At 31.8% G+C, this 14,009-nt stretch overlaps 1 protein-coding gene across 3 annotated transcripts in view; it reads left to right on the top strand.

Annotated features, from left to right (window-relative positions):
- The window catches only part of LOC113514576 (complexin), a 374,606-nt gene that overhangs the window by 336,664 nt on the left and 23,933 nt on the right, over positions 1-14,009 (top strand). For all 3 annotated transcript variants that reach the window (XM_026898682.3, XM_026898683.3, XM_031908276.2), the window contains one exon: positions 10,556-10,719. In XM_026898682.3, the coding sequence (XP_026754483.1) occupies positions 10,556-10,719 (164 nt within the window). The remainder of the gene's footprint in view (positions 1-10,555; positions 10,720-14,009) is intronic.

Here is a 14,009-nt window from a genome sequence, read left to right as displayed (position 1 = left end):
CCGTATTCGTATAACATAAAATACAAGAGTAGTTTAAAAAATCGAATGAACCCTAAAGTTTACATGAGTTAAATTGAAAAATTACTACGATTATGTTCTATAAAAATCAACTTCAATTCTGGCATAACTAGACTAATCTATAAATATATTCTTTCAGATAAAAAAGAATTTTTCAAATAGAATTATAACATATACAGCCAATAAAATATTTCTTCCATATATTCTAAATATGAAAGTTTTTATTCCGTTTTATATAGAATTTTATGTAAGACGATCTATCTCCACCCATGCCACGGTTTAATTATGCCTCCGCATTGCACAATCCCGCTTGCGGGCAAATTAAAAAGGACCGAGCGCTCTTTATGTGTAATTTGTGTAGTCAGCGGATTAATGCCTTGTCCTTTATCATTCTGAGAGATTAGACAGAGAGAGGAGATTGTTACAATGAATATTACTCCCCTGTTAGTCGTATACTAACCTTTAAATAAAACAGTGCGAGAGACTAATTTTAGCTAAACACAATTTGTTTGAAATATATTTCTAGACGCAATTCGTGTAAGTATACATTTTATCAACAAATTAAACTTGGATAATATTCTGACTGCATGCAACGGTTTACTTGCACAAATAGTTTAAACAAAATTTTATACAATTTTGAACTGAATTACTTTTATGCTGATTTGGATTTACTGTCTACACGTGTGTGTTCATTTGCACAGAATAGAGGAAAAGTAGAAAGAATTTAATACGAACAGCTTCTAAATTCTTCTTTTGCTATATTGGCTACCCCATTCAATCCAGTGACAACCTCCAGGAAATAGAGCAAGAACTAAATGTTTTTATAATGACTTATGGGTAACATCTTTATAGGATAGATTGAAATGATGATAATAAATACTCTTGGGTTTGTTGTATAATAATTATCCTGAGTCATACGTAATTACAATTGCTTTCAGCGCTAAGGTCGCCCATTGTTTTCTCAGTGTCAACATTTTTCGTAATTGTTTGTATCTATTTTTAATAAGTTTAATACTAAAATCTTTTGAAGGAAAGATAGAGTATCTATCTACCTATCTATAATACTCTTAGCCTTCTTTAATTTCCTTCTTATATTTCGTCAGAGTCGTAAAATACTGACCGATCTGACAAATATTAAATATATATATCCGCCAGTATTCTACTACTATGACAATTTGATTTGATTATCACTACAGGTCAATCTAGATTTCTTCCGGTGCCTATGTCATTCTACTTATTGTAGGTACCTATGTTTCATCATATATATGTACAGATATAGATAAGATTCCATACAGCTTTGTTATTGTGTCACAATAACAGAGTTAGTAGTATAGAATCTTAAAAAAGCCTGTATAACATTTTTCCAAGAACACGGACCTATTGTCTCTCTAATCTTCTAATGAAGAAACAAGTCAGTTCACGTATCCATAGCGACGGCGGTTAGTCCCAGGGATATTATTCGAAAGTTTCTTATCACTTAATCCTTATTGAATCGACTTCGATGAATTTCGACAGCAAACACGAAAATGTAATCAGTCCCTAATAAATGGTATAATAATAGTACCGATGGCTACTGTCTAGTCCCAGCCTTTGGAGCTATATCTCCAGAATACGACCACACGCAGCGTCCCATTTATGAACCCCCAATTATTTGAACTAACAATGAGTTACGATGAGAGTATTCAATCAAACCGTGTATAATATAATTTATGTCGCTTTATATATGCACTTTAGCTGATATCAGACGCCACAGCGTTGCAAATAATAGAGGCCATATTTCAATGAAACGGGATTATTTACGGCGACGATGATAACATCACGCGTTGTGTGGACTTTTCCATTGTATGCACAGAGAGGCTGGACTAAATCCCCAGTTTGCCCGTTACTCCACTGACATTATAGTTATACATGCTCACGTAGTTGGTATTAATTTATAAATTTATCCAAATGACTGTAAATGTATCGATGAATACTACAGATATTGTTATTCAACAGGGCTAACGTATGTATAGGTACACTACTCGGGTATATAATGCCAAATCCATACAATAACTACTGAGCGCGAGTAGAAATACATAAGAGAATTATATTTATATAAGTAAGCTACCTTTACTAAACTAAATGTTTTATATATTTGTTATAGTATTATTGTATTGTATAGAGTTTTGTTTTGATTTGTCTTTATTATGCATTAGTGTATTTTCACATATGTTTTTACGTAGTCCCCAACTTGAGATATCTAGAAGATAAAAAAGATCAGCGGATTGTATTCTTATTCTGTAATTATACGGAAAGAACCAAATAGTTTATAAATAATAATGAAAATATACATTTTAGTATTATCTTCAACTAGTAGTATTTACTCGCATTTTAAAATCTAGATAGATAATCTCGAAAATTCATTAACTTCATGTCAAAACAAATCAACCTCAAAACAAAAGTTAGGAGGAAAAAACAAATCATTGTAGTTTGTGGAATTTAATTTCCGAACGCCCGCCACTTGTTCGCGTAACTTAGGAAGTTTTGTTTTTTTAATTATTCGATATTCCCAGATTTTTCGGTTCCCCTCAGTTGATGCCTGTCTCTGACGAGGATTCATCTCCATTCGCAGTTAATTTAACATTAAATGGGGGGCAATGGTTTTGTTCTGTGACAATGATGGGAATTCGCAGGCTAAAAGTCTTGGCCCGATATCATTTGAAAGGGAGTTTTTATCTTCGGGAGATGTTTACGAAATCAATATACAGGATTTTTTTTAAATAAATGTAAAATAAATATTAGTTAATCTTCTCAAAGGTTTTGTCTTGTCGATAAAATAATAACCCTTTTAGAATTAAACTCACCGTTGTACATTTACTTACTTCTATCATATTTTTATATATTGACAGTATGTACAATATAAATAAATAACTAATAAATTACATGTAACCATTTTTGTTGTAGACTTGATGATAAAGTATTTTAAAAATAGCCTTTCAAAATAAAAACCATATTCAATAAAACATTATTATGTGTTTATTATTATTTATTCTTATGTGTGTTTGCACAAACATTACATAAGAATAAATGCCGTGTCATGAAGTATTTAAATTTAAATGTGTGTGTTTAAATATAAAGAAAAAAATATTTTTATTCAAGTAAACTTAAATTTGAGTCATTTTTGTTCATTACATTATAATCATGTATATTCATTATATTATATATAATTTAAGTTTAAGACAAACAAACTAACACAAAATCTTTATTGGCTCAAAAAACATTATGGGCTCAACAAACCCCTACAAAATCGTAACAGTATCATCGTAGCGTTCGTAACTATATGCTACGCCGTAGTCAAGCCGTAGACATCTCAGATTATATCTATTACAAACATTATAGACATTTATTAATACGTTTACATAATACCCATAATAGTTCTGATATTTATCCAGTGGTATATCTAGTGGTTGCTACCGTGAAGCTTTATTTGTATGGCTGTGTTTCGGTTTGAAGGGTGGGATATGGCAGTGAATTTACAGGGTACAGGGGAATAACACCTGTGTCCTCATAAATGTCAACGCATAGGGGATATCATGCGCGAAACAGTATACTCTGTTATGTCCATGGTACTGTTCATGTCTATAGGCGACGGTTACCACTTTCCATCAGGTGGGCCGTCAGCTTGTTTGCCATTCTAAGTTGTATAAAAAACAAATATTGCAAATAAAATATTCGAAATATTAACTTACCTATGTAACACCAAGTGAACAACAAATACATGAAAAATAAAATATTCCATCTAAAATTCGAAATCAGATACTGGAATTCGTTCTTGGGCCTCTTGAGTCGAAATCATGGCTCGATATAAAGCGTTGTGTAACTTATCACAACTATTACAAGTGTACTATATTGTTATTATTGACCTTACTATCAACTTAGTAGTAACTCACAACTGTAGCTGTAATCGTGTAGTAAGTGCCTGCGTGCGTATTGATCCAGCTAATAATAGCGGCGCGCCGTGCCAAGTAATTATATTATTGTGAAGGCACTCCCTTGCTTACCTCACAGAAATGCAGAAAATGTAAGAATTTACATGAATATTAAAAGGTATAGATTTAAGTATTATGTCGCAAATGAAATTAGAGATTGCTTTTTAATTTTTAACTCAATAATTTTGTGATTTCAATAACAAAAAATACTGCAAGTAACGAACTATTAAATACAGTGTTTTATGTGGTTTCTAATCAGAGTTAACTCTCCTGTTTGTCCCATATTAATTTTGTTAAGATTCAAATTTAAATTCTTATTGCCTAACAGAAACTTAACTTTTTCAAAGTAAATAAAATTTATCTTAAGAAAAATTTAAAATTACTGACAGTAAAACGGATGGACGATTTCTAAAGACTTCAATGTGAAGGGTTTAATTACTAGCTTTTGCAACACAACAACAAATGATTAGTAATTATGCGTTTAGTTTTCATTTAAATTGAGGTAGACACTTGCATTGTTTAGGTCTTAAAAATAAATTAAGTAGAAATTTACTGACCTAAATATGTACTCATTCATTCCCATTTAAGAGCTGCGCTCTCGTTGGTGAAGTTCATGCTACTCACTACGATTATCAGCGAATCTTAATACGACACGACGTTACCTTTTTCCTTGATCTTCCTAATGTAACTATGCCTCGGTCTCCTCCGTTCCCTTCTTCCTTTTATCTTACCTTCTATTATAATGTTCATAAGTTCGTCGTGACGTATCAAGTGTCCCAATATTTTCTCCCTTCTAGGTGCTATTTAACAATATTTCCCCAACAAAATCATACAGAACACGCACCTAAATAAGTACTATTTAGATACCGCAGGTATATTTCTCCTTAATTTGTTTTCGCCTGTATTTTTTTGGAAAGGTTTTTCTTCTTCAGAGATGTAAAAATTGTTTTCATTCTATTTTTGTCTTTACACACATAGCCTTGTATAAATCTGGGCTCCTGGGATCAAGTAGGAAACAATTTAGGAAAAAACTTTTCTAAATAGGCTCGGCTCGGCATTGTCTTAGATGTACTTCGAATATATTTAGGCACAGGCTTATGTTTATTTTTATATCTGTATATAAGTATAGATATATAATTGAATATATGTTTCAGTTCTTATGAATAAATGTATATATATGTTCTTCATTTTAGGAAATGCAATCTATTTTTTAAGCAATGATATTACAAGGTACAAAATTTCCCGTTACTTATTTTTAATTTCATAACCGCCAATTGGTTTTTTATGCTATGTTACTTTTATTTTATTTATTTATTCACTCTTTATTGCACCACTTCCAGAATAAATAAAAAAAATTCTATATATGCATTACACATATGAAATACAAAAGACGATCTTATGGCTAAAGCAATTTCTTCCAGACAACCATTGAGTAGAGGAGAAAAGAAAAAGACTATACTATTTGGCACAAGGAGTATATCTAATAAAAAAAAAACGCTTCTGTTTCGTCGTTCTTCATTATATGGTATAAAATATTCGCGGTAAAATAAAGAATAATGTGTTTCTATCGTATATCAAAATCCTTCAAGCTATTTACACTACGAGCGGCTAAATCTTCTTACGCACTCGTGTTTACATACAAAAAACTCAAGCAAAAATATCTTTCAGAAGTTCCTTTCAGATATAATAAAAAAAAAAAAAAAACAGAATGTATACACTTGAGACTATTTAAGGAAAACAGTTTTATAGATTTTCTGATCGGAATAATTTGCTATTATAAAAGATACATCGTAATCGTCGTAACATTAGTGATAGGTAAAATACTCACCTGTATCTTATTTCAGTAATGTAATAAAATAAATATCCAATGTCTATACATAAGAAATATTTACAAAAAATTGATATGACAGGTTTTAATAGAAATAACAATAGCCAAAAAACAATAATTTTCGGAATTTTTGTCACATATAAAATTTTCGAAAATGATTGTTTTGGTTACATTCGACATCACACAAAAACTACTGTGCAAACTGAATGCAGTTTTCATGGTCATGTTCTTAAAGATCTAACTTCAAATCTGGTGTAGGGTTAATCCTGGTACGTCATTTTGAAATGGCTACCTATATTCAAAATTCCCGCTTAAGAGGTTGTAAGCAAGTTTTTTTTTAATTAAATTTGAATAGAATAATATTATATTAAAATATGCGTATAATATATTCTTAATTTATATCTGACTAATCCCAAAATGTGGCCAAAAATGAACAACAGAACATATAAGCAGATACTTATAACATATGCTATGAAAATTTGTCACTATAGGCATTAGTTCCAATTTCCTTTATAATATACTTACCCCAAGAGAAAAAGCGGAAGTTAATAGAGCAATAACATTATTGATGTGCCATTAAACTCATAAAGTGCAACGTTTATGATATTGTTTGTTGAATAAGTGAGAAACAACAACATCAAATTAATACATTACTGTTGTAATGACAAACAACATTAATTTAATAGCTCCGATTCAACGGCCCGATTGCAACGCATATACTTGTCTTATGTCCTATTCATATTATCCATTCGCTGTTAATCAATTTCAATTAACAAATCTTAATAATAATTCAACCATGAAATACCTATTATACCATGATGTACCTATCTATTTAGTTTTTTAGAAATGAAAATTAATTATCTGACTGCGCCATCGATGCTTTTTATAAATATAATAAAAAAAAATTGCTAACAAATAGCTAATTTTTGTTTATTATAAGATACTGTGAAATTAATATTACATGTAAAATAATGTCACTAATGCAATTTGAAAACAGATATTATACTTTCCAAATTAAAAAAAAAAATATTGTCAACTCATATATACAATCAACTTTGTTATAAATTCGAATAATATAAGTGTTATTCTAATAATATCAATTGTACAAAATTTTACTTTAAGCGATTTAAATCTCTAGAGTATTTTTATAAATAATTTAAACAGTTTCTTAAACTAATACTATTTATACATTAATAAACTAATACTAATATTATTTCTTACAAACGGTTTACTAATTATATTATGAGAGGAAATTACGGGTATTATTATCATAGGTAACACAAACAAAACTTTGTCTAAGTGAAACGTGAAGCAGTCTCATTTGAGTAAGATGAATTTGTCTACTAATGTTTGCACTAACATTAATTTATCGTTAATATAATCGATATAAACGTTAACGCTCAAAATAAAATTTGAGCGTTAACAATAAATTAACTTCTAAAATGTCTCTTTAGTCGAAGCAAATAATATACAGGAAAAATCTTTACAACACAGAATGTTCATATATTATGGTATATAATTTCTTCGTTTTCATATCATATTCAAATATAAATACATACAACCTTATGTAGAATACATTAAAACTAAATAAGAATAATAAGACAAAGTCTAATTATAAAACAGCGTACAGTATTCAAATTCACCGATTCTCAAAACACGCCGACTCCATAAAACTCACCTAATAAATATTCTTTACAAAGTAAACATCCGAATCATTATCATTTAAATCAGTGGAAAGGAATTAATATTCAACAACACCATCCGCCATTTTGTCGAACGTTTAATTAAAAAAATGGAACTAAATATACCTACGCACTCGACGCAAACTCGATCTCACCAAATATTGAATTCGAATCGAATCGAATTGAAATTATTATTCCGTCAGAGGCATGTCTTTAGTGAAAGCGACTGATCAATTAATAATTGAATTGCTCGCGTTAAACGGGTGCCTTTTTCTTAATGGGGAGCGTTATTGAGAAGGCAGCACAATAAATTGAATTGGTATCGTCATACTTGTGGAATTCGTTTAATCCAGCGGCCTGGAGGAATGTAGACGACATTGTTTTGTGGTCTACGTCGCCGGCTCGGGCGTGCGGAGCGTGCCTATTCAAATAAGGGAATGAACTCGATGGCGAGTCGCGTGAGTGAAATGTTTATGTTGGTATTCCATACGCTCATTGTCCTATTTTATTCGCAGATCCAAAGACGGAATATAGGGAATATTTTTACAGAAATTGCTTCGTGGAAATTAGGTTTTCAGGTTCAATTATTCGGTTGAATCAATTCGTGATGTGGACTTTTCTGAATTATCTCGACTCTCATTGTTGTGTTGTACGTCTACATATTTATTTTAACTACTTACTTCTATTCATAGTACAATAAATCTTAGTTAGCGGAAAAATAATTACTATACGTGTATGTGTGGTTTTTAAATAAATATACGTTTTTGAACCTTGAGATTTCTTAAATTTAAAACTATATTATTATTTATTCATATTAGGTTAAAAATTTTGGCTCCCAATAGCACTACTCTCAGAAACTTATCTCGGGAATTAGGTTTGATAGCCTAGACTTTTCCGAATTGCGTCAAACTTTTCGGACATATTTGAAATCTCTTAGAACATTAAAGAAAAACGTAATATGATTATAACATTTAATTGATTTTCTTTTAAAACTTTGTACTTTAATATAAATAATCAGATCACGTACGCGAGAATAATTTTGCAATCTAAAACTGTTTCCTACATTATGCACTTCAATGCCTATATATTTTGTGCTTATCGACGATTGCCTACAATACAGTGTATTCTAAACACGTCAGCGAAAAACGAACGCTTTTTCAACGTAAAAATAAGTTGAGAATAGCGAAACATGGGCCTGCGTCCGACGTCCCGACGTGACAAATGTTCAGATTGACGCGAAATAGATTTTTGAATAGGCCGCCATGCGTTAGCAGTCGCCATGTTGGATCGGGCACTCGACCGGATGAATCCGGTTTGAGGCGACTTGAACCGACCAAAGGCGGTTGGGGACGAGTGCAAATGTGTTCCTAATCTCGTTTTGTTAGCAATCGGTGTATTTAACGCCTTGTTATTTTTCAATTTAGCTTCTTTTGATAAAATTAGAATTAGGAGTTTGCGTAATTTTCATTTATATTCAAATTGGGTATGTCTATAGAGATGTTGCATCTCTGTGCATCTTTTACCAAATTTACCATAGGAAATGCTCTAAGAAATTGTTCGGATTAGTTCCTGCTGCTAATTTTCACTACCGTCCAACCCGCCATAGACTAAATTTCCATCCCAACTATCTCTGGATGTATCATCTGGTTGAGTGGTGGTCCTCCACCGTGCATTTTTCAAAGTACTTTCTTCGCCACACAATTCAATTTATTCCTTACCAATATTACATTGTGTTGAATATGATAAAATTTTAAGAAAATCGCTCTTTGACAGCAGTTTTTCCGAATCGATATGACGTCATTACCTTCAAGAAAAAAGCATATTCCTTTTTAAAAGGTCAGCAGCACATCCGCAATACTAGAGGTATTTCAGGTGTACTGCCGGCCTTTTGAGGGTGCAGGTGATCATGCGCGGCAGTAGTTACTTATCATCAGGTGAGCCGTATGCTCGTTTGCCCTTATGTTATAAAAAAAATCTATACGACCATAATAAAACAGAAGTTTGTTTGTTTATTTAAATGCACTAATCCTAACTTTTAACTGTCCATTGCTGAACATAGACCCCGTAATAGGGGCTTTACCAATAGTTACCACGCTTGCCAGGCGAATTTTTTTTTAATGGGTGATAATGGAATGGCAACTTTGCCTTCGCTATCGGGATACGCTGGCGAGGCACCAGTTAGGAAGATAGATAAGGATGAAGCAGGTCAGTTGGCCCATCGTGATGAATTCAACAAAAATTGTTCACGATGGTTTCCAGGGGTAATCACGTGGAGGTCGACATAATAGGGCATATTGCTTGCAATAGAGCTGTCAAACTCCATCGCTAACAATCCTTTTCCCCCCGCCAGGCGGATTGGTGACCGCAGTTAGACTTTAATGACATTTTGAGAGAACTGCGATCCATCGCTCAACTCTTAGTCTCTTCATACAACACGGGAAAGAAAGGAATGTCCCATTCTATACCGGGACTGTGCGGATACAATTTTTTATGAGCTTATCTCTAATGAATTATGAAATATCTAAATGAATTATGAAATATTTAAATGAGCTACAAATAGCCTTTAGGCTGTTTAATATAGTTACGCCTTGAGAAATAAAGACAAATTGGAATTGCCAAAAACACGACTCATAAAAACTATAAAAAAATATATTCATCTAAAAAAAAATATAATAAATTACCCAATACAATAACACAATTGCCGAAAATAAATTTAAAAATAAAATGTAGACATATTATTTCATACTATTAACTGTCCACTACTGGACATAAGCCTTCCCCATAAGGGGTGTTTTGCCATTAGTTGCCACCCTTGGCAGGAGGATTGTCAACCGCAGTTAGTCTTTTAGTGATGTTTTAAGAGGAGCGCTACTGCCCATCCCTCGCCCTCCCTTAGTCGCCTGTTACGACGCCCACAGGAAAGGAAAGAGTGGCCCAAACTATGCCGGAGCATGCATGGCGATTATCAGTATACTTTTTAAAATAAATACTTAATTATAAAGTTAGTAGTAGCGAATGTAATTTATTTAATTAATTAAAAAAAACCTTTGTTATTACAGGCGCAGTCGGCGGTGATGGCGACGACAGTGATGATAAGGAAAAGGAAGAAGAGGCGGAACGCGAACGACAGGAAGCGATCCGCGAGGCAGAGGAGCGGCGTAAAGAAAAACACCGCAAGATGGAGGAAGAGAGGGAGAAGATGAGACAGGAGATTAGGGACAAGGTACGTACCATATCGATGTTTACTAAGTCAACAAGTTCATTTGGCGAAGAATACCACTTACCATCAGACGAGCTATCATTTTATTTACTTTTCGGGATCCATAAACAATTATTTACTCTGCAAAAAAAGACGTTCTCAATCGTACTAAAAACACGCTGATGAAAGACAAGATGGTTTAAATGGAATGGCTGGATTACATTGAAAATATTTAAATTTAGAACGCGGATTCGTAAGTCTATAAGAGAATGATGAGTATCTCTACCCCGATACCAAATCTCACATACATGATATTGTTTCAGTTTGAAAAGTGAGATTAACACCACTAAATAATATCTTAGGTTTTAATAATGAAAACGCATGAAAAATACCATAAGTATGACAATATTCATTATATATAAAGTCCATGGTGTAATTTTTATATTTAGGAGATACTTTCCAATTTGCATCAGTGAGCTAGTAGGTAGATAAGCTTATTTGCCATTCTAAGAAATATAGAAAAAGAATATCTTTTTTAATTGTATACTCACCTTTACTCACGACTTCGTACACGTGACCGGGATATGTTTGCTGACCAGAAACAAAAAGTAGCCTATAACCTTTTCCATCCTATATAGTATACATATACAAAATTTTATATTGATTGGTTAAATCCTTAATGCGTTATAAGGTAACAAATATACTCACTATACCTTTTATAATATTAGTAAGCGATTCAATAGACGAAACTTACTATGAACGGTAAATACTGCCAGTTCTCGACAAGCCTAAAGTGCTACATACACCGTGTAATTCGCACGACCGCCATCCGGAATGAAATTATAAAGCCAATAGTGAGTATGAACGGCGTACAATTAATCCGTGGAAATGGGTCAAGCGCCCTTAGAGCCCTTCCACACGCCAGGGGTAATTTTGTTCGGCTCGAGGGCTTTTCACACGACCCGACTCATGCGATTTTATGATTGAAGTTATGAAGTTCCTTCTGAAACCGCGTTATTATTGGGTTAGGGAACATTTTAATTTAGATTTTTGTATCCACAAAATGTTTTATCGTTTATATTTTAATACGTAATCCTTTTTTGTTTTAACTGTATGTATCAATTAATTCATGTGCTTTTTTAATATTTAAAGCAATTAGTTTAGCAGTAAAATCAGTAAAACTTACAAATAAGCATTATGCCAGCTATTAATAAAATTATTATTAATGCAATATTTATATTTTCTATTCACTTCTAAATAACCTATCCATAGAAAATACGTCAGTTGTTAAAATAGACCTTCAAGAATACGACTGTGAAAACTGCATTCAATTTAGTACAGTAGTATTTGCGTGACGCCGATACAAACACACAGACTGACAGAAAAAAATAAGGTCTTATTAAGACTCCTCATATTAATTTTTCTGAAATATCTACCTTGTATAGGCATCGTCTAGTTACAATTTTATTCTTCTTCTTTTCATTTAAGAGTTTCCTCTTGTCTGTGCAACTAATTTCTAGTTACAATTTTATTAAATTAGTAAAATAAGATTATATGTGTAAAAATATATGTATACATTTCTATTAATGTCATCAACATCATCATCATCATATCAGCTTTTGACTGTCAATTGCTAGCAGGCGTGTTGGTTGGGTTCTGTTAATAAAAAATTATGAAAGGTTTCTTTTAAATTTTAAATATAACAGTGATCGTTATATTTAAAATTTACAAGTAACCATTAATTTATTCTTTACAATATGACAATTTCTACTATTGCTTAATAATATTTAAAATTAAATTATAAGCACATTTAAAAATAAATAAAGTACTAAACAAGAAAGTCTTGAGTTAATTTAAAAAAATCCCCACAGATTTAACGGAAAATTAACCCAAGTGGTCCACATTAATCTCTCGCGGAGACCTTAACGTGCCATCTTCATTTATGAAACAAAAGATCACTGACGGCGTTTCACTTATTTTTAATTAAAAAAATCTTTATAATCACCGACGGTAAAACATTTGTGGAACGTGAAAACCTTTGTGGCTCTTTGTCGTGTTTAGAAAATTCCTAGGATACCTCACTTTTTACAGAGGGACTTGAAATTAAGATAAGGTTGGGCATGCCTCGTATGTTCCAAATGTCTATTATTTTGTAGTCCTGTAACTGTATTAAGGATAATTATTAGAGACAACTAGGGGTCCACTTTACTACTTAATTGAATACCCACAGAATACATATATGTATATATTTAAGAAATTAATTTTATTAAGAAATTAATATAATAGTATGTTATAATTTTTTTTGGTTAAAGTTTAATGCACATACACTGTATATACGTTTGGAAAACTAAATACCGTTATATATAGTATATTATCTATGCTAAAGTTGTTGTACTAGTATTATGACTGTGAAATAAAAATAAAAAATTATGCTCATATCTGTAATCTCTAATAAGATAGTCAGAGACATTTGTTGACTATTACTACTGATAAGTAAAAGTTTGTTAAAAATAATATTACAATTAATATTTATCACTAAGTAGTTTTTACCCGTTACTTCCAATCCTTTCCAATTACAATAATTTAATAAAATTTAACTCACCCTATTTATTGGAAACAGATCAAAAAGCTTTTAGAAAATACCAACATTGTATTGAGCATAAAAATACAATCTCCTACAACATTGGATACAACAGTGACTCGTCTTAAATACACAATACGAAAGTATCCAGATTTATATCCATCTATCACGATACTATGTCGTGAACCTTGAACTCGTAAAAAAAGTAGTAATCTGTCTTGTTTTACGAACCATCCTGTGGTAGGTACTATGGTATTGGAATTGTTTGCGATGTGTTAGGATCGACGGAAATTGAAATTTTAAGGATTTCAAATATTGAACGTACAAGAAAACAGATTAGATTGAAAGGATGATTTTTTTTTAATAATAAGTTTAGAGTTATTAGCACTAAATATGAGGTACTTATTATTATTTTTATTCGAAATAGAGACTATAGATCTGCGAGGTTCTTTCAAATAGGCTACCTTTCTGTGTACTTGGTTAAGCGTACAATGTAATGTAAGAGATACAAAAATATATTTTCCAGTCATGCCTGCAGGCAGGTAAGTACTTGTAAGAAAAATGCTACACATTTCTCTATTATCAAAATGCTAAAAGGAAATAAGACATTTATTCTCCGTTAGAAATACGACGGTAGACCTAACACATCATTAAATACTTATTCGTTATATGATCAATTACGTAAGTTAACAAGATATATGAGAGAATAGATTTTTTTTTATAGTTAAGAGAA

This window comes from Galleria mellonella, unplaced genomic scaffold (genome assembly GCF_026898425.1).
Source record: "Galleria mellonella isolate WM207_F2 unplaced genomic scaffold, CSIRO_AGI_GalMel_v1 utg172, whole genome shotgun sequence".
NCBI lineage: Eukaryota > Metazoa > Arthropoda > Insecta > Lepidoptera > Pyralidae > Galleria > Galleria mellonella.
This window is presented reverse-complemented; position numbering and strand designations above follow the sequence as displayed.